Here is a 22,533-nt window from a genome sequence, read left to right as displayed (position 1 = left end):
GTGCAATTGTGACACACAAACAATTCTGGCCCAGTTATGGCTTATTAGCTTGGCTGAGACTTGGCCCAGATATATGGTTCATGTTTAGAGCTTGTATGGAAGCCATACTTGGTCAAATCATGCACCATAATTCTATGTTCTATGTGGATTGTAACATCCATTCAGTTTTTTAGGAATATCCTTTAAAAAGGATTTAGCAATATGCTAATCATTTTTTGCCAATATATCAGCTCTTCCTTATTTGTATGGTTCTTGTCAGCTAATTTCTAGCACGCTTTGCTGATGTATGCAGACCTGTATTTCTGCACAATAATTCTGGAAAATGTCTTATTTAAAGTTATCTGAAACTTTGAAAGTCATTTTGATTAAACTTTTTGTTTAGCGCCAAAAAACATTAGACAACATTTTCATAATTCTGAGAACATTGTGTGTTGGTTTGTTTTTCTCCGGTGACGTTATATTAATCAAGTTATCTGGTAGATTGATTGGGCTAATATATTGTTATAGTTTTAAAAATGTGTATGTATGTAATGTATTTTAAAAATATGCTGTAGCACTGACTGATTCTTTCTTTCAGGCTAGTACACGACTTTCATTGAAGAGGATCCACCGCCATCTTGTGGCTTGAAAATGTAAACACGTATAATGTACATTTAAAGGATAAGACGCACACTTATTTATAACTCACTTCATAATTAATTCACTAATACATCGTTGTATTGATTCGGTGGATATTTTGAAAATGCTAATTAATTTGCTTAGCTTAGCTACAAAATTAGCTCAAGTTTTCCCGCCGCCGCCGGATTTTTACCCAACGCACAAAAGTCAAAATATGACAATAAAGGTACGTTTCAGCGTTCTTTATAAGGGCAAGAAATAACACTAATCCTTAAGTCTCTTCAGTTCATGTAGTTGGCGAACAACACTTGCCCTTAAAATCACCCCGTCCCTTGGGTTGTATTGTGGCCTAGAAAAGACTGATCCTAGAGCAGCTTACCTTGGCTCTGAGAGTTTATTCTCCAGCCAGTGTTTATTGCAGGTTTCATAGATCTGCTGGATTTTGCAAAATTGAGTGTGAAAGCTCGGCTATCTGATCCAAGTCTTTTCTGGCAAACACACACACACACACACACACACACACACACACACACACACACACACACACACACACACACACACACACACACACACACACACACACACGGAAATGAGTCACAAAACTAGTCTCAGTTTCTGTGATTCAGAAATCCAGGCAGTTAGAATAATCCTCTCTGATTTCTCCAGAATGAATCAAACGCCTCACATCTGAGGAACAAAGAGCCTTTGGTGTTCTGCAGGGCAACTGTGTGAACTATATTATAACTGTTTATTTAATTCTGGCTCGGATTAGAACTAAAGGATTTGTGACATTTTAATCTGAGAAACTCTCCCTAAATTCTTCAAAACTGACTTTTTGTTCACAGTTTGTTGTGTTTAGTATACAGTATCTTCTAAGACACAACAAAAAGTCAGTAAACTCGCGGCTTTGGGGAATAAAATTCAGATTTCAAAGATACAAACTCGCAATGTAAAAAAAACAAGTAAAAAATTCCAAGATGAAAACTCACAAATGATAGTTTTAAGTTATAGTTGCAAGAAAACTCATAACATTTGTCTAACCAACAAAGAACATTCCTGGAACATTCTGAAAAAAATATATTGGGTTTAAGTAGCTTTACGTCATTTGTAACTGCATGTGCGAGACATCCGGTTTTAGTAGGCCTTCCAGTTATTTTTAAAATGCTTTATTTGTTTATTAAATAGTAGTTAAATGTTACAATAAAAATAATAAAAATTCAGATACATATATGTATAACTGATGACTATGAGCAATTAGATGGTAAATTGAAGATAAAAACTACAACAATAATAATAACAATAGCCTAATGATAAACTAATAATACAAATTAAAAACATTTATTTTAGCTTTGCAAATAACTATTGCAAATATATTGTATACTATGTTGTAATTATAAACACCGTAGTTTGAGAGATTTTTTTTTTAACGATTTTAAATTAGCGGCAATTTTTCATTTGACCCGAATTTTCATTCAAACTAAAATTCACATTCGCATTTCAAAATAAGATGCGTATTGTTAGCTAAAGAGCGTTTAAACTATTTACAAATTATTTAATAATTCATTAGCCTAATAGCCATGTAGTATAAACTAGTTAGCCGACAGGGGAATTACCAACCATAACACACATGACGTCACACGGATTTAATAGCGCATAAAAAAAAAGACCGGTTGCAATAGCAAATAGCACAAAATGCTGGACTCTGCAGTTCTCATGTTATATCAGGTCAGTTGACGCTATGCTGAATCACACATTACTCGTTTTTGATTGCAGCAATGATTTCAGCAAAACCAGTTCAATATGGTGAATTAAACTGCGGACACTGAATGCTCAGAATGAAATGTAAACATGTACGTTCAGGTACCCTGCCGTACAGGTGCAGTTCACTGTCAGAATGCAGTTGTTCTGCTTGTTGATGATTACCCAGGCCTTGTACAGCTCCGTCTTCTTTCCTTGTCTTTGGCTAGGCAGAATCTCGGTTTTAAGCACTACACAGTTTTATATCTGGTCATCATGGAACATTGTTTCTTGCACATGACCACACAGAACAACATTGTAGCCATGCAAAGACTTGTAGACTTTTAACTTCTCTCTTGTAAAATCCCTTGGAGTTTCACTGAGATAGTTGTATATTAGGGGCTGGATGCTTGGCTATTTCGTCGTATCCAAAATCCATTGGGAGAGTGCTATCGCAAATGGACCTGTCAGATGAACGCCGCTCACTTTAAAGTTAATTTTGCTGAATAACTGTGCTTATCACTGGGTGACGAGCTCTTAATACGCTAAAAGCATTATGTAAATAATAATTTTTATAAATATAAAATATGTAATCAGTATATCTTTTCTCTAATACAACAACAAACTCTGTACCGCATCGGATGTCATTCCCTCGCTGTAAATGCTAGCGCTCCCAGTTTTTTTCTGCAACCTCACTGCGCACAAATCCTGAATGTTTACAAACTGGAAATTCATCTATAGGCTAAGAACAAAAGAACTGTAGGCCCAAACGTATATGCTACTAGCAGGCTACAAAAATTTATGTTGTAGAAAAATATTAAATACAAATTTCAAAAATAGCAAAAATTAAGAGAAACAAAAAATTATATACACAATTTTCTTGAAATGCTGTTGTTTGTAATATTTTAGCAATATTTTGCATGAATTTAAATGTATTATCTTTCCATTTTTAAAGATGTTCTGTGACTTAAATATTATTTGAATAAATATGTCTGTTTAATAAATCTGTTTTGTTAAACTGCACCAATATATATTACCCATATATCCACTGAGAAATGGACAAAAATATTCATTTTCAAAATGGGGTGTGGGCCTACTCATATGCTGAGCACTTTATGAGTAATTAAGAAACCACAAAATGATCAACAAATGTCATTCATTCATTAATTTTTCTTCAGCTTAGTCCCTTTATTCATCAGTAATTGCCACAGCGGAATGAATCGCCAACTTATCCAGCATGTTTTACACAGTGGATGCCCTTTCAGCTGCAACCCAGCTATGGGAAACATACACACCCCTCCACACACATGCACTACGGCCAATTTAGTTTATTCACTTCACCTATAGCGTATGTTTTTTGAAAACCCACATGCAAACAAATGCCAACTAGCCCAGCCGGGACTCGAACCTGTCACCTTCACACTGAGCCACCGTGCCACCCAAATAAATGTGATTAGATTTGTTTTTGTTTGTTTACAAACAAAAACGAACAAAAATACCGTTAAAAGAGTAGATAAAAGAACTAGGAAGTATTAAAAGAACGCGTTCCAAATCCCTGGCGCGCTCTCGCTCTTTTAGCGCGCGCTCATCATCATCATCATCATGATCACACCTGTAGCTCTACCTGCGCAGGTACCGTTCACCTGCGCCAGAAAACACCTCGAGCGCCACACAACAACATGAGCTGATTCTCCAGCCCCGAATCCATCCGAACAATGAGCGCTCCATGGGTCCTGCTGTGGATTCTGGGTCTGATCCGCTCCGCGCACTCCAGCTGCTCTCCGACATCGTACTACAAGAGCTGCTGGATCCGCAGATTTCCAGGACTGTATGTGGACACAGAGGAGTCTCAGCGCCGAGGAGCTCAGATCCTGAGGGTTTACCTGGAGGAAACTGCAGTCAAATGCAGCAGGGCATGCTGTCTTACACCAAACTGTGAGTCTTGCCTTTTAGATCAATGACTAGACACACTGATAAAAATACTTGTATAAAGAGTTTTCCGTATATTTGGCGATTCATGTTTATTTTAACCCTTTTGAATTGCATTATGGGATCTTAATCTTTCCTCTAATAGCTTTTAATATTGAAAAGTGTCTTTTGTTGACATGTTTAATAGTTTGACGTGATTGTGTGTTGAAAAAAAGCTTGTACTAAACATTTTTAGCACAACAATATCTTGTCTCAAACCACTAAAATTTCGAGAATTGTCGGCTTATTAAACTGCAGAATTGAATGGTCAACATCAAAAGTCGACAGAGCAGAGATAAAACTCCCATAATGCAATGCACAAACGTAAATAAACAGAAAGCGGCATGTGAACCACAACATACGGAGACTTTATTGTCATTGAATTAAAAAAATTAAACATAAAAGCAAAATTTTATCTAAGTATTTTACATTATTATTATTTACAAGAAAATCAAAAACCCAGAAATGTGATAGAATTATTTATAATCGTGTTTAAAATGTGTGTTTTTTGTTTATTTGTTGTTGGTGTCGAAAGTTAATGTTATGTGATCATCTGCTTGTGTGTGTGTGTGTGTGTGTGTGTGTGTGTGTGTGTGTGTGTGTGTGTGTGTGTGTGTGACAAAACCTGATTTCAAACATCCCTTAAAAATTAGATTTTATAGTTATGAATGAATACGATTGAATGGCATTGTATGTAAATGGCATTTGTAATTACATTCAGATGATTTTATGTGCCTACATTAATTTTGTCTTCATTTCTAAACGTTAAACTACAGTCACCGGCCACTTTATTAGGTACACCTTACTAATACTGGGTTGGACCACTTTTGCCTTCAGAACTGCCTTAATCCTTCGTAGCTTAGATTCTGCAGATTTTTCGGCTGAACATCCATGATACCAATCTCACGTTCCACCACATCCCAAAGGTGCTCTATTGGATTGAGATCTGGTGACTGTGGAGGCCATTTGAGTACAGTGAACTCATTGTCATGTTCAAGAAACCAGTCTGAGATGATTCACGCTTTAAGACATGGTGTGTTATCCTGCTGATAACGGTAGCCTGAATAGTCAAGGCAGGATGAATCAATGCTTTCTAGGGCTGCCCCCGACTAAAGATATTCCTAGTCGACTAACATTCCTGCATTTTAGCGATTAATCAAATAATCGTTCATTTATGATATTAATATAATAACTTGCGTATATACTAGGAATATAGTCCAAGTTGAAGTTTAACACTTCCACGTGACAGAAAATGCTAAAGCATGATATTAGCGCATTCAAAACGAAAATTAAGCGCTTAAAACGAAATAGTAAAGCGTTTAAATACAGTGCTTACACACAAAAATCAGTGACCAGAACGTTATAGGCTAATTATGACATAAAAACAGCAATCAGACTGCCTGTGCATTTTAATAATTTATTATCAAAAATACAAACTGTAACAGTTACATGTCAAACAAACAAACAAAAAAAAAAAACAGTTTTTAATAAAATAAACTAAAATTCGTTCTTCAAAATAAATCTAATAAACTTATTAGCAACTTAGGCCTAGTACAAAACTAGGCAAAAAATAAAAATAAATAAATAAATAAATACTGTAGCAAAAACGCAGTTCTTTTTAAAATACACTGTTTTTAAAATACATTTTTTTAAATACAGTGGAAAATTAAAATTTATGTAATTTTTATATTGTTCAAAAGGAAAATTAACAAAAACGAACAACTTAATAAATGCACATCGCACAACGCCAAAACTTAGAATAAAAAAAGAAGGCAGCAAACAAATTAACAGCCTAATTATGATTGAATTGTTTAGAACAACTATATTTACGACAAAATGTGGAACAAATAATTTAAAGAACACTAATACAAATCAAAAATATCAGAGCAAAGCCACAAACTGCCATTAAGACGACGGATGAGTCTTGACCTGAAACAACAAATTAAAAACATCAGACTAATTTTTCTAACAGAATAAAAAACAACTTCTGCATTATATAAAAACGAAAAAATAAAAATAATATGTATTTATTTATTTGTATAGCCTACCCGATATAAAAATAAAATACCCGTTTTTTTTATATATATATATATAGCCTAACGGATAGCAAACAGAAACACTACTAAAAGGAAATTAAGCATTCTTACCTAAGCTTTCAATTCGATTTAATTTTTTTCATATTATGTGAGAGGAACACCAGCTTGTCCACATTGCTGGGAAGAAGGGAGCTTCTCGACGTGTTCACAATGAAGCCGGCCTTTGAAAAGATGCGCTCTGATGGAGTGGATGTGGAAGGGATACAGTGGAGGCGTTTAGGCGTTAGGCGTTGATCTCTCGTTGCTGATGTCATACACTGATTGCGCAGCCCTTGATTGCGTAATTTCACGTGATTTTTTTTTTTTTTTGCAACTAACCGACTAATGAAAATGTATTCGACCAAGCCCTCTTCATATCGACTAAAGTTTAGTCGACTATTTGGGGGCAGCCCTAATGCTTTCATGTTGTTGATGCCAAATTCCGACCCAACCATCTGAATGTGTCAGCAGAAATGGAGACTCATCAGAGCAGCAACGTTTCTCCAATCTTCTATTGTCCAGTTTTGGTGAGCCTGTGTGAATTGTAGCCTCAGTTTCCTGTTCTTAGCTGACAGGAGCGGCACCCGGTGTGTTCTTCTGCTGCTGTAGCCCATCTGCCTCAAGGTTGGACGTGTTGTGTGTTCAGAGATGCTCTTCTGCAGACCTCGGTTGTATCGAGTGCTTATTTGAGTCACTGTTGCCTTTCTATCAGCTGGAACCAGTCTGGCCATTCTCTTCTGACCTCTGGCATCAACAAGGCATTTGCGCCCACAGAACTGCCGCTGGATATTTCTTCTTTTTCTGACCATTCTCTGTAAACCCTAGAGATGGTTGTGCGTGAAAATCCCAGTAGATCAGCAGTTTCTGAAATAGTCAGATCAGCCCGTCTGGCAGCAACAACCATGCCACAATTAAAGTCACTTAAATCCCCTTTCTTCCCCATTCTGATGCTCGCTTTGAACTGCAGCAGATCGTCTTGACCATGTCTACATGCCGAAATGCATTAAGTTTCTGCCATGCGATTGGCTTGTTAGAAATTACCGTTAACGGGCCGTTGGACAGGCATACCTAATAAAGTGGCCGGGGAGTGTATATATGAGTTTTGTATTTTAAACAAACATTTTTCTAAAAGAATGTGTAACTTGATGGTGGAATGAAATTAAGGCATTATCACAAAATTTCAAATAGTTTTTTGTTGTGCAGTATTGGTTCTACAAAATATTGTACAAAATATTTATAAAAAGTTTTAAATAAATTAAAAAGTAGACCATTTTAGCCTCTTACAGATGAAGAACATTGCAGATAATTTCTAATAATAATACTTTTCAGTGTCAAGTAAAAAACAGAGTAATAAAATAGATTTATGCACAAAGTTAGCACTGAAAACCATAAAAATGAATAAGTAATTTTAGTGAGTGAAAACAATTAAAACCTGCTTTATTATTTGTGTGTGTGTGTGTGTGTGTGTGTGTGTGTGTGTGTGTGTATGACACCCAAAAATATTTTTGCTGCTTGTTCAGAGTACTATCAACACACTTCTTGATGTTTTTTTGGCGGAGTAACTTAATTGTTTTATGTTCAATCTACTTAAATTTGTAAAAACATTAAGTTAACTTAATCGATTTGTGTTGGGACACCTTGAAGGAATTGTGTGGAACTCTGCATTGTTGTATGTCTCTTACAGTAAATAAATTGAACATAAATATGTATTATAATTACCTTTTTTACTTAAAGGGCCAGTTTACCAAACATTTAAAATTTTGTCATCATTTACTCACCTTTTACTTGTTTCCATCCTTTAAGAGTTTCTTTCTTCTATGGACCACAAAAGAAGATGTTTTAAAGAATGCTGGAAACCACTGACTTCCATAGTATGTGTTATTCCTACTATGAAAGTCAATGATTACAGGTTTCTAATCTTCTTTCATGTTTAACAGCATATATAAAATCTTAAAGGTTGGAAACAATTAAAGGGGATTAAATGATGACAGAATTAACATTTTTTAATTAATGCCGAGTTCAGACTGCATGACTTTAGTCCCGACTCGTCGACATGTTTGGAGAAATTTCAGTAATCACTGGGAAATCGGTGCTCATTCACGTGAGTAACAATCACACAGTGTGTGATTTATCAAAGACACGATCTGAGAGAATCGCTGATGTGCCACCGACACCCATCAGATATTTGGCATGCTAAATATCTGGAGCTGTCGGCGATTCAAATAATGTCATGTGAAATATGCTCTGACTAAAAAATAGCATCAGCGATCACCTACAGCCAATGAGAGAGCAGCATTCACTAGTGTGGGTATCTGCAGGCCAGCGGGAGGTCGGAGAGAAGTTAAAAGGGCTTATTTTTGGTATATTTGAATCCAAGTAATGGAGGAAAAGCTAGTGTAAATTTGGCAGGAGCACCCGTGTCTGTTTGACTTGTCATTTGAGCAATAACACAACCGGGTCGAAGTTGTGGAGAAGTGGCTAATTCAAAAGCCAGGAGAGCAAAATAAGTAAAATTTCTACCTTAGTAAAGGCTTCTTTCTCAATATGCGTTCTTCAGCGCTCTTGTGTCCTCGTGCTCTCGTGTAACGTCTACATCAGCTGCCAAAGTTCAGTTCCAATACTCAAGACCGCAAGTATGGAGGACGTGTGAAACTTTCCGGATGTGTTCTTGATATCGAGGACGCACCGATGCAGATTTGAGCACCGATCTCGCTGTAGTCGATCTCCCTCAAGTCACAGAAGTCATTGCAACTGGAGGTGGGAAGCCCAGCATTTTATTTAGATGTATAATTAAAGTTCAGAGATATCACTTATTTACCTCAGGAGCTTCTCTAATGGTGAATATAAACATTAACATGGGCTGCGTCCGAAACCGCCTACTACTCAGTAGGTACTGCATTTGAATTTAAACGTACTACTCGGCCGTTAGAAAAGTACGTTCTATACAGTATGAATGTGAAAAGTATGAATGGAATTCGGACGTACTACATCCGCTATTTTGTCATGGTCACGTGACCTATGGCTTTACTTCCATTCATGAATTCGCTCGCGGGGCATCATGGGATAGCGCAGCATGCATGGGATGCGCACTCCGGAATCTCGCAAGAAGTAGTAAGTCATCCGGGTACTTTTCGCATACTGATTTTCGAATTCTATGAATTCGGACATACTACTCGGCTCGCATACTGATTTTGGCGTACTATATAGTATGGAAGTATGCGGTTTCGGACGCAGCCATGGACATCTTAATAAAGGAAGAAACACATTAAGGGTGTTTGTTTGCTGAAATTCATATTAAAATCTGTATTATGTGTATTGTGCAGTGTATATTTATAATGTTTTTATGCAAAGTATATATTTTGAAAATGGGAAAAAGAGTAAATCCCTGTATGAATGCTGAAATGTTTAAATAATATTCTATTAGAAACACGTGAAGGTCATGTGACCATCAGGAAGAACGCAGCATCTCATTTCTCACAGGACGCGATCTCTTTTCTCGCGATCTCCAGAGTTCGTTCTTCCGAGGACACCTGGCAAGACCGGTCTCCAGCATGTCACAAAGATTTTCTACAGTATGGCTGTTTCTCAATCCCAAGAACACAGAGAACGGACTTGTGTTCTTGTGGAGACCGGTCTTGCCAGGTGTCCTCGGAAGAACGAACTCAGGAGACCACGAGGGCAGAGAACGCGTCCTTTGAAAATATGAGATGCTGCGTTCTTCCTGATGGTCACATGACCTTCACGACCTTATTTTAAATGGTAAATTATTTAACCACTTAAACTCTGCGGACCCGGTACCGGGTCTGTGACGTCATCGACTTTCGCTTTCAGATTTAAAGAGCTAGCGTTGCACCAGACCCCCGTAAGTGGTGTCGTTTGAAAGTGTAGAATCTATATTTTATGCACATATGCATCACTTTGGTTTTTATTCTACTGGATAAAAGTTATTTACACTTAAATATACAGTATTTTGGATACCCGAGCTGGGTATTTTACATTGGTTCATTTTCATATTTTTTCATATGACACATGTACAAGTTATAACTCAAATGAAAGCTCTTGCCGGTGCTCATACAGTTCTAGCATTCTTTTTACTGAATTATATTCATATTCCAAACAGTTGTTGAATGAATTGTGGTGTTTCCATGGCGCAGAAATGTAAACAAAACATTTATGATCAATAAGCAGCCCCAGATAGCACAGACAGCTGTCATCTCTTACCTTATTCTGTGCGCTTCAGGGCCATTCTCCTCTGTTTTTGAGCTGATGTGCATAAGTAATCCTTTTATATGTCTGACGTGGTCCAAACACAGTGAATTATGTTTGATCAAACAAAAGAATAGTGAAATATGAAAACAAGGATCCGTCTCTGTGGTTTGTATAGCACCTCTCATCAGTTGGAATACAATAACTTTGGCATAGATTATGGTGGAGACATTTTTCTTTTTTTCATATGATTACAGACATGTGCAGGAACCACCAACATTAATTACAGCACGCTAGACCACACAGAACCTAAAACAGACACTTTCAAAATTGAGTTAAAAAAAAAAATACAAAAAGCGCCTTTTTATTTAGGTGTTTATAATAACACAGATGACATATACAGTTATTTTAAACACTTTCAATGGTGTTTTATGAAACTTTTAAATTTGGGTAGGCAAAATCCAGGTGGAAATCCCCAAATAGCAGCAGAGTTTAAGTGGTTAAACATTACAGCATTCATACTACGATTTATTGTTTTTCCCCTTTTCCAAATATATACTTTGCATAAAAACATTATAAATATAGTAAGTAAGTAAAGTTTATTTATAAAGCACATTTACTTCAGTTTGGCACTGACCAAAGTGCTGAACAAAACCATAGCACACACTCTAAAAGAGTAAAAAAATAACAATAAAAGTAATAATAGGAATAAAAGTATTACAGCAACAACCACAATAAAGATTAAAAGCCTGGGAATGCAATAGAATAAAAATGTGTCTTAAGTCTGGACTTAAAAATAGAGAGAGAAGAAGCACTCGTAATATCCGGTGGTAGCTGGTTCCACAAACGAGGAGCAGCGACTGCAAAGGCTCTATCCCCTTTCAATTTAAGTCGTGACCGAGGAATTTGCAGTAAAATTTTATTTGAGGACCTAAGAGACCGAGGAGTGGACTATAAGTTAATAAGTTCTGATATATAAGAAGGTGCTTGCTCATTCAGTGCTTTAAAAGCAATGAGTAAAATCTTAAACTGAATTCTAAAATTAACAGGAAGCCAATGCAGGGATGCTAAAACTGTGAGATATGAGCATGTTTTTTGGTGCCTGTTAAAAGTCTAGCATTTTGAACCAACTGCAACCGTGCCAATGAGGATTGGGGGAGACCAACATATAAAGAATTGCAATAGTCTAGGCGGGACGTGATAAAAGCATGTATGACCTTTTCCAGATCCTGAAAGGAAAGAAAGGATTTGAGTCTGGAGATGACCCTCAGCTGATAATAACTATTCTTAACCACTGAGCTAATTTGTTTTTCTAGACAAAGCTCAGAATCAAAGATAACTCCTAGATTTTTTACTTGCGATTTAACATACAATGTAAATATATGTTGCACAATATAAATAAAACTTATTTTAATACGAATTTCAGCAAACAAACACCCTTAATGTGTTTATTCCTTAATTACGATGTCCACGGTAATGTTTACTTTCACCGTTTCATTTAGGGAAACTCCTGAGGTAAATAAGTGAAATCTCTGAACTTTGATAATAAATCTAAATAAAACGCAGCACTTCCCACCTCCAGTCCCAATGACTTCTGAGACTTCCAGAGCGAAGTAACATATGCATTTGGATGTGACCTGTGAAGTCACATGAGTTGACGTAACATGCAGGTGGCGCATGTAAGGAAGTTAGTGTGCAAATGAATAATAAAGAGCCATGTTTCCTCCAGCATGCGAGTCTATTGTCATCATCACAGAAATACATAAACATCACAATGGCGACGAGGATACTAACGCGATCTCAACCCATGATTTGAAGTTTTGAAGAAATGCTTCCCGTACGTGAGTGAGTAAACACTATCACACAGAAGCTGTAGCCATGCAGTCGATGATGAATCAAACATCCATCCAGCCATTTGGCAACAGAAACAGAACAAACTAACGACACCATACAGTACAAAGCCACTCACAGTCACCAGAGTCAAAGGCACAATGGTAACTGCAGAACGACAAGGACACTCTATCACAAGGAACTGCTCTTTCTTTAAAAGACTCAACCAGGAGATGCCTGAGCTTTTGTTTGAGCCAGGACATGGAGATGAAACAGAAGAAAATGTCACACATATAGTCCCTCCAAAATATCCTTTCAGGCACAACCTTAGGCCTCCTGCCTACCTTTCTGATTATGTTTAGGTAAAAAAAAAAAAATTGCATTAAAGTTCCACAATGCACATGAAACGGACTGTTCAGATTTTTCAAGTATTCATGTCGCATAGGAATTTTAATTGTTGCAGAGTTTTCTATGATTGGCAACAGTTAATACTTAAAAGTTTGTTGCATAGTTATTATTGCATATTAAAAAGTTTGTAAAAAAAAAAAAAGGAGTGATGTAACATATGCATTTGGATGTGACCTGTGAAGTCACGTGAGTTGACGTCACATGCAGGTGGCGCATGTAAGGAAGTTAGTGTGCAAGTGAATAATAAAGAGCCATGTTTCCTCCAGCATGCGAGTCTATTGTCATCATCACAGAAATACATAAACATCACAGTTCGGTGCTCAAGTCTGCATCAGTGCGTCCTCGATATCAAGATCGCATCCAGGAAGTTTCACGCGTCCTATGTACTTGCGGTCTTGAGTATTGGAACTGAACTCAGGCAGCTGATGATGACGTTACACGAGAACACGAGGACACAAGACCGCTGAAGAACACATATTGAGAAACAGCCATTGATGCCTACCACATGGTTCACCCTATCACCCTAATCATCAGCCCTTTAAGTAGTGTGGCTTCAGAGTAGCCACATTGCTCTGGACTCCTCATATGGTGTTGTGGCTGCGTGCAACTAAACCAGTCTGATACCATGTGGGGAGTTATCTACTGGCATTGGTGAATAAAGTCCAACGAAACGGATCTTGTTTCAAGTGTTTTGACTGACGCTCCATTACAGGCCCGGATTGGCTAATCGGGAGGACCGGGAGAATTCCCGGTGGGCCGGTCCGTTTTTTGGCCGCGAGGGCCGGTGTCCCTAGCTCCAAAATCTGTTGCTCTCAGCAGTCACACTTTTTAAATTAATTTATTTATTTACTTGACCACAGTCTTCTTATTCATTAATTTAATACATTAATTTAATGCTCTTTTCATATATTACCAGCCTGCAGGTGCATAATGTTATAAGTCACCTATCACTGTACATCCATTGTGGCCCAGCGGTTAGCACGTTAGATTACATCGTCGCCGACCCGGGTTTGATCCTCGCCTGAGTATGTTATTATTTTCATTTTTATTGTTGAGACATATAATACTGTTTGGGTTGTTGAACATTTGAAGTTCTAAAGCAGCTGTTTTCTCAAAAAAAAAAAAAAAAAAAAGACGTGATAGTGTGATTAGAAACTGAATTGGAAATGACCTTATTTTAATATAGTCAGTCGTGAACTGAGGTGGGCCGGTCTGAGGCTTGAAACTCCAGGGCTGAAAAGGAGTCCCACTCCGGCCCTGCTCCATTATGATACTCCCCCTGCGAGTCCGCATTAACTTCCTAATTTTTTACATATACTATGTGACCTGGCATTGTTTCTATGCCATTTCTCGCGTGAGTTTGGTTGTGAGATGTAGTCTGCAAACCAAGACAAAGTTGTCAGCAGGGCCTGCGCAAGCTGAACTGCCGCTCTAGGCAAAAGATGATCATGCCGCCCTCAAACCGACAGTGAATACGATAGACGGGGTGTGATTGCGCATATGACAGCAAGGGCTGGGGCGGTGGGGGGGGTGATGGCGTGCCTGTGTCGCATCTATGGACACGCCGGCCCTGGTTGTCAGTGATTCTTCCAATTGTAAAGTCATGCAGTGTGAACTAGGGATCTGCGCGGGACTAAATTTTGAATCCCGCTCTTGCCCGCCAGGTTTTAGTCCGAACCCGACCGCTCCCGCTTATATTCAGCATTCATTGTCCCGCTCCATTTTCTACCCACCGCACCTGTTCTCGCTAATGGGCGAGGGGGAGAACAAACCTGAAAACCACCCAGCTATACAGAGTCCAGACAGCCTATAACACGCTATAACACACACACACAGACAGCAACATCACGCTCTCTCTCATTCACACACACATTCGCCACTACTTTGTAAATCGTTCAGTCTGAACAAGTCTGAATTTTAATAGAGGTCAATTTAAATTTTTGTGTGAACTAACCCCTTTAAAAATAAAAGAAGTGGACATGGTTGTCCTGTATAATGCATGTATGTTTTGGAAAAATATGCTAATCTGAGTTGTCGAGAACCAGAAAGAATTTCTACACTTTGTAAATTAACTACTGAATTGCACGCAGTCTCCTGCAACCTGGCTGTGTTTCATTTCAACACCACTCAGGACAGCGTGAACTGCTTCCATCTGCAGTGTCCGACCCTTGAAAGCTGCATTCCTCACCACAGAGGAAATGTCATCCTCTATAATGTCACTAAAGGTGAGAAACCACACGCTGGAATCCACTTAAGCTTTAGGAAATATAAAACCATGCTGATGCTTCCTTTTCTTTGAATGAAGTTTGTATGCTTACATGAACCCTTTATAGGGCACTCATTGAAATAATCATTGGAAAAAAACATGAAGTGTTACTAGGGGTTATTACAAGACTTAAACAAATTGGTATATTGTAATTAAAGTCAATGAAGTTTGTCCCGATAAAGAGTTAAAGCACTGTAAAAAGGCTTTCAAGAGTTCACACTTAGGAGATAATTGATTATGAAGCTTGTTTGGCATGCTGTCCCGGGAGAGAGCCCTGAGCTTATAAGATCCACGAGCACGGGGCTCCCTCCTGTTTGCAAGGCAAGAGGGGAGTTTGAGCTCAGATAGATCTGGAGAACTCCCCTGCTGTAGTAGCTAATGAACAGACAGTGATTGCTCTTAAGAGATAACTACTTACTAGGAGCATGTCTATGGTGCCGATTTGGAGTCAATTAACTTAAGTTGCATGTTTTTGGATGGTGGAAGGAAACCGGGGTACTTGGGGGTAACCCACGTAAGCACGGGGAGAACGTGTAAACTCTGCACAGAAACGTCAGATGGCTTGGTAATGACTAGAATCAGTGACGTTCTTGCTGTGAGGCAACAGTGCTAACCACTGGGCTACCGTGCCACCCATCTACACTCAGAAATAAAGGCACGCGAGGTGTCACTGAGGCGGTACCTTTTCAAAAGGTATACATTTGTACTTGAAGGGTCCATATTGGTACCTCAAAAGTATATATTAGTACCTACACATTTTAAGAGGAACACTTTTGTACCTTTTAGGTACTAATATGTACCATTGAAGTATTAATTTGGTCCTTTTAGGTACAAATGTGTACCTTTTGTAAAGGGACCACCCCAGTGACAGCTTGCGTATGTAACAGAGACCAGCTAGTAGGTGCTGTGCAGGTAAACTCCTCTGACCTCTAAAGGTGCTCTAGCGACAGACGCTAGAGGCCATGGTCTTTAGCCTCCTTGTTAGAGCAACCGACTCCTATGCGGAAGGTCGCTGGTTCGAAACCAGCTCGGAGAGGGTTGGGTGGCGTAGGACCGGTGGGGTTACACGTACCTTTATTTCTGAGAGTGTAGGAAAGGAGGAGTAAGGGTGGAAGGGGGATTCTTCAAAATGAAGATGGCTGTTATATGGAACTTAGGGTATTTATAGTGGCTTGGGAATCATCTAATTGGCGAATCATAAATTGGATAATGTGGGACCAACTGCAGTCAATTATAAGCACATGTTCCTCTCGAAATTAGTTTATAAATAAACGTCACTTAGTTGACTTAGTGAGTAAATTGGATGACTTAAAATTAAATAAATTATTAATTTGCATATAAAAATAAAGTCAACACAACACCTCCAAGTTACTGGTTTTCTCACTTTTATCTATGTAAAGTCACGTACTGCTTCAAAGTCGATTGCTTTACTTATTTTATTTGAAGTTAAATAACTAATCACTTATTATAGTGAGGGATAGTTAACGTAAAAATAAACATTTTCAAATAGATTTGATGAGTACAAAGCTTGTTCATAAATGATCTGATTGAGATATTTGTTGTTCAGGTGTGGATCCAGATTTGCTAGTATTTGGGAAGCACTTCACCACCAACGTGCGAGTGCTGCCTCACATGTCGTCTGCACGGCTCAACATTTCAGAGCCGCTGACCTCTGATAAACGGCAGTTTAACTATCCACCCAACCCTCCAGTTCATTCCACTAGTACAAAAATGCCTACAACCCCTCAGAAAACCCCTCACGCTGCTCCTACGACACATGAAATTCAACGCAGCCTCCCTCAGTGTACTACAATACCAACCACAACTGCTCAAAGCTCACCAGGACCTACATCACAGCCTAAAGTGGACTCTACACCCAATCCCAAACAGGCGTTGTCTACACCCTATTGGGGATCAACAAACCTGCATCATACTAAACGAACAAATAAACCTGATACAAGTGTACAGACTTTAAACCAAAGCATCCCAAATTCTGCATCAGCATACACAACTTCACCCCAGCCAAGCTCTACAGTTGATTACCTTGACTCTACTTTGACGTCTATCCCAATCGACGAACATCCAAGTTCCTCAACAATCCAACAGCCTTTGGAATTACAAACTTCAACCCTACAGACTACAAGACTATCTTTAGTTACAAATTCACCAAATTTATTTACAAGTGTCTTTACAAGGACCCAGCAACCTCTAACCCGAACTACAGAGCAAGCTATCTTGCCATCTACAACATTAGAAGAGTATCCACAAACTTCAGTGCCAACAACTGAATCTAAACCCTCCACAACCACTTCTGAAGCTTCTATCTCTGCAAACGAGACTGTACAATCTACAAATTCTCAAAGCATATCAGAGCGATTAATATCAACTATGTCGCAGCTTAAAACTGACTCTACCCTCAGTTTTCAACAGAGAACAGCTACGCCTCAAGGGCAATCCACAAAAACCCTAACTTCTACAAACGTGCCTTTGGAAACCTCAACCCAAATTACGTCTGCATTTACAACAATATCAGTTACAACTCAAAGAATGTCAAATCATGTCACGCCAACTACATCACAATTAAAAATGGACTCTACGCTCAATCCCCAATGGACGACTACCATTCAACGGTTGCCAACCACAAAACCAATAACTTCTACAGACATTCCCATACAAACACCAACTCAAATGAACTCTGCATATACAAGAAGGCAAGCTACAACTGCGCAAAGCGTGTCAGAACATCTTACCCCAACTACATCACAACTAAAAACAGACTCTACACGAAATTCTCAACAGACAACTAGCATGCATTGGTTGCCTACCACAAAACCAATAACTTCTACAAACATTCCCATACAAACCTCAACCCAAATTTCCTCTGCATATCTGAAAATACAAGTTACATCTACTCAAAGTCAGTCAGAAGATATGGCAGCTACATCACAACTAAAAAAGGACTCTACTCTCAATCCCCAGTGGACGACTGACATGCAACAGTTGCCAACTACAAAATCAACAACACCCATACAAACATCAACCCAAAAGACCTTTGCAGATAAAAGGCAAGTTACAACTTCTCAAAGAATGTCAGAACATGTTACGCCAACTGCATCACATTTAAAAATAGACTCTACAGTCAATTCCCAATGGACAACTGCCATGCAACGGTTGTCAACGGCAAAACCAATAACATCTATAACAAATATTCCCATACAAACATCAACCCAAATGAACTCTGCACATCCAACTATAAAAGTTACAACTGCTCAAAGATCTTCAGAACATGCTACACCAACTACATCGGAATTAAAACTGGACTCTACATTCAATCCCCAACGTACGACTACATGGCAACAGTTGAAATCCACAAAACCAACAACTTCTACACATGTTCCCTTACAAACTTCAACCCAAGTAACTCCTGCACATAAGCACACTTCTACATCACATTTACGGAGCCCAAACCAAACTACTACTCTACCCCAAGCAAAGGAGACGACAAGCGGTGACAAAGCACCTTCAAAGATCTTAACTACCACAAGTGCTACAATCAAAACTGTTGATTCGACAACTCTCAGATACCTGACCCACACCCGTTTGGGCAACTCCGCAAGCACTGGTAGTTTGAGTTCTTCTCTGACTGCCCCTACTAGCAGCATGGTGGATAGTCAACCGTATCCCAATGACACTAAGGGATACATAAGCAGGAACGTCACTACTGGGGATGCATCTCGACCTAGTGGGGATGGAAGCTTGACGTCGGTGTGGCATTTTGCAGCCAATACGGTATTGGTAGCATTAGCGACTTGTGCTACAATCACATTCTGCTGTTGTTGTTCGGTATTCGCAGCTCTGAGTTGGAGAGGCCGAAGGCGACGTAAGGGCAGGTATAGGACAAATCTAAGGTGCAAGAGAGGATCAATGAGACTTATTAAATACGTCATTGTAAGAGAAAGCTCATAAAAAAGGGTTGGGGGTCAATTGTCAAACACACCTGAACAAGCTAAGGTTTTCAAGATGAGGTCTTCATATGTGTTAGAGCTAAGCTCTGGAGTATGGTGGTCCTTCAAACCTTGATTTGCAAATACAGTCAGAACCAGTTTGATCAGATGATTGAGGCTGCATCTGAAGTCACACACTTTCTGAATACTGCTGTGACTGCTAACAAGTATGTTTTATATCAGGGGTGGTCCTTTAGATGCACTTCCCTGCCGTTTTTATCTTCAGACCACATTAAGGCCACTTGAACAAGCTTTTCAAGGTCTACAGGATTACTAGAACGCTACAGGATCGTGAGCTTGCTAAGCTCTGCACAAAAAGGGACATTAAGGGGCAGTAGACTAGCATGTTCTATGGCAGTGATCACCAAACTTGTTCCTGGAGGTCCGGTGTCTTGCAGATTTTAGCTCCAACCCTAATCAAACACACCTGAACAAGCTAATCAAGGTCTTACTAGGTATACTTGAAACACCCATGCAGGTGTGTTGAGGCAAGTTGGAACTAAACCCTGCAGGGCACCGGACCTCCAGGAACGAGACTGGTGACCCCTGTTTTATGGCTACATTACATCCTTAAAAGGCTAATCTGTATACTCCAAAACAGTGGTTCTCAGCCATTTTCATGGAGCAACAAACACTGCATGTTTTTCATGTCTCCTTAGTCAAACACATCTCATTCAACTCATTAGAAAAGAATCCAAGACCTGCAATGATTCTTTGACGTAAAGAAGACATACAAAATATGCAGTCCAGTGGGGTCTCCAGCAAAGTGGTTGAGAACCACTGCCTTAAATATAAAAGCTCCTAACCGTGTTCCTGGAATCCCCCAAACAAGGCACATTTTGGATTTCTCCCTTATCTGACATACCCATTTTAAATCTTTACAAGAGTCTGTACTAATGCTTGATCAAGGAGACATAAAGCACACTTCATTTGGAAGGCCAAAACTTTTATGCCATAATCCAGAGGTGCTCAATCCTGTTTCTGGAGATCTACCTTCATGCAGAGTTCAGCCCCAACTCTGATCAAAAACAACTAAATCAACTAAGTAGGATCTGAAGGAGTGCTTGGTGATTAAAGACAAATGCATTTGATCAAGGTTGCAGCTGAACTCTGCAGGAAGGTGTAGGGATAGTTTACAGTTTGACCCAAAGAATGACCAGTCTGGTAGATGAAGAAGAGCCGGAGTCAGAGATTAAAATAAATAAATCAAGTTTACTGAAGATAGTTTGCAGTTTCATCCGCAGAAGCCGGCTTCAACACTCGCAATGAGTTCCTAGGCCGCTCTGCTTACAATCACCAATCAATAACAATCATACTCTCACATAACGTCATTAACTGCGTCATACATATAGGTGTTGGTTAAAACACAGATAGACTAGAAAAATTTCCACGTGGGGTTCGTGTGTATAATTCTGAACAACATCTAAACATAAACGTCAGGCATTCTTTAGACTGATTAGAGCTGACTCCAGACCTGTGAAATGGATCAACAATCAAATAAAACACACACACACAATGTATAATCTGTTTCTTATCCAAGGCTGAGTGTACTCTCAGCCGTCTTTATTAAAAGTGGTTAAAAACCGGTGTAATCTACATTCAGGCAGTTATATTCTTACTACACAAAGTCTATCTTGAATAAAAAGTAGAATCGCTTTAAAAGAATTAACCGTAAAAATAGCAAAATCCCTTTAGACATTTTAGACAATATTAACTCCTAGAAATAACAATAGAAACAGTTGCTTCCAGTCCTCAGCCCTCAGTTCCACTCAAGGTCTCCGTGACCTCTGACCTAGATTGGTGGCTTCTGAAAAAAGTGTTAAAGAGACAGCCTCATGCACTGAACATTCTTATATTAAGCAATGTGTTAACTTATTCATTAATTACAATCAATTCACAGTTAAATACTGAGAAAAGGATAAACGTTGGTCCATGATGAGACGGATTGGAAAGCAGAAATCCGAATCCTTTTAAAGGTAGATCTCCAGGAACAGGATTGGGCACCCCTGCCCTAATCTATTCATAGGGTTTACCCTCAGAAGTAAAAGCTTCGAAGGCATTAGGGCATATGGACGAGCCTTTTCTAATGCAATGTGCTGTTTGACACCACACAATTTATCTGCAGGATCTTGGGGGCGCAAAGTGTACATCAGTTGAACCCCTAACATTTTTTTTCCGTAGACCCCTTCAAAGTGGCTATTTTTGACAAACTCTGTTCAGACTGACTCAATATGGTGGCCATGATTGTTTTCACTCAATTTAAAGGGCGATATACCCCATTTGGAATGCACGGCTAATATGAAAAGTGCAGTTTGGGAGTGGGGGCTCCAGTGGCATTGTTAGGGATTCTCTATGCACAGGTTTCTTTCTGGGCCCCCTTGGTATAGATTGTGTTCCAGGTCTGCTCAAAACTTCACTTTGAGCCTCCCGAAGCCTCTGTGCCTAATGCACTCTTTTTGCCCCACTCATGACACCTACAGTGTGTGGACTTTACGAAATAAATAAATACTGTAAATTTGACCATAGCACCCTTTTCTGCCTATCATCTACTACGACAGTATATAGTAGAAAAGTATGGGATTCCAGATGTAGCCCTTGTTTTCGCAGATGCTGCTAACTTTACTGTAAATATGGATTAATTCAAAGGGAATGTGGATGCGCTGAAGACTGTCTTGATGACTCATTCAGTGCCATTGATGACCTAAAAATGAACATTTGTGACCAAGGATTTGAACCAAGTTCTTGTTTCAAGGAATGGCTCAAATCAAAAAATGTAAATGCTGTCAGTTTATTCACCGTCAGGTCATTAAGCAGACTTCTGCCTTCAGTATGAAATTAAAGAAGATTTTAATTTGAAACGGTGATTTATAAACCGCATGGGTACTGGCATGTTGAGAGCCATCATGTTTTTATGATGCATTGAGGACAGTAGCAAAAACCATTATTTCTGGAAATTTCTAATACTAAGAAGTTGCTTAGGACACTGAATACTGAGAACACCCGATTTCTGAAAATCAACTGTGGTTATCTGTTTTTGCAAGTGAATACCCCTGGCTCCTGACAATACAATAGGGGCTATTGCACTGGAAGAATTAGAGTGTACTTACAATCGGCCAGGGGTGTCCAAACTCTGTCCTGGAGGGCCGGTGTCCAGCATATTTTAGTTCCAACCCAAGTTCAGGTAAACACACCTGAACCAGCTAATCAAGCTCTTTCTAGGTATAATAGAAACTTCCAGGCAGGTGTGTTGAAGGAAGTTGGAGCTAAACTGTGCAGGACACCGGCCCTCCAGGACCGGCACTAGGCTCTCCGAACCATGCCCGGGCGCATTTCCCTGTTCGTTTGACAAGATTGAGTGATCCAGATTGGGAGAAGGTTGGGTCCAGTTGCCCGCCCTGGCCCGGTAGAGGTATGCCAGAGT

The 22,533-nt window shown here is 39.1% G+C and overlaps 1 protein-coding gene and 1 long non-coding RNA gene across 2 annotated transcripts in view; one reads left to right on the top strand and one right to left on the bottom strand.

Moving 5' to 3' along the window:
* The first annotated feature begins 3,045 nt into the window (after window positions 1–3,045).
* Window positions 3,046–22,533, top strand: part of mansc4 (MANSC domain containing 4) — a 21,249-nt gene continuing 1,761 nt past the window's right edge. Inside the window, exons 1-4 of the mRNA XM_073942666.1 lie at window positions 3,046–4,290; window positions 14,933–15,067; window positions 16,676–16,942; window positions 22,389–22,533. The exon at window positions 22,389–22,533 is cut by the window's right edge and continues 1,761 nt beyond it. Of these exons, the coding sequence (XP_073798767.1) occupies window positions 4,071–4,290; window positions 14,933–15,067; window positions 16,676–16,942; window positions 22,389–22,471 (705 nt within the window). The 5' untranslated portion in view covers window positions 3,046–4,070 and the 3' untranslated portion in view covers window positions 22,472–22,533. The remainder of the gene's footprint in view (window positions 4,291–14,932; window positions 15,068–16,675; window positions 16,943–22,388) is intronic.
* Window positions 20,309–22,533, bottom strand: part of LOC141380858 (uncharacterized) — a 4,617-nt gene continuing 2,392 nt past the window's right edge. The window contains exons 2-4 of the long non-coding RNA XR_012400166.1: window positions 22,394–22,533; window positions 21,642–22,242; window positions 20,309–21,562 (exon numbers count right to left, since the gene is read on the bottom strand). The exon at window positions 22,394–22,533 is cut by the window's right edge and continues 281 nt beyond it. This is a non-coding gene — a long non-coding RNA (uncharacterized lncRNA). The remainder of the gene's footprint in view (window positions 21,563–21,641; window positions 22,243–22,393) is intronic.

The sequence above is a fragment of the Danio rerio genome, chromosome 25 (assembly GCF_049306965.1).
Source record: "Danio rerio strain Tuebingen ecotype United States chromosome 25, GRCz12tu, whole genome shotgun sequence".
Taxonomy (NCBI): Eukaryota; Metazoa; Chordata; class Actinopteri; order Cypriniformes; family Danionidae; genus Danio; species Danio rerio.
The sequence above is the reverse complement of the archived record's forward strand: the minus strand, read 5'-3'. Positions and strand labels throughout refer to the sequence as shown.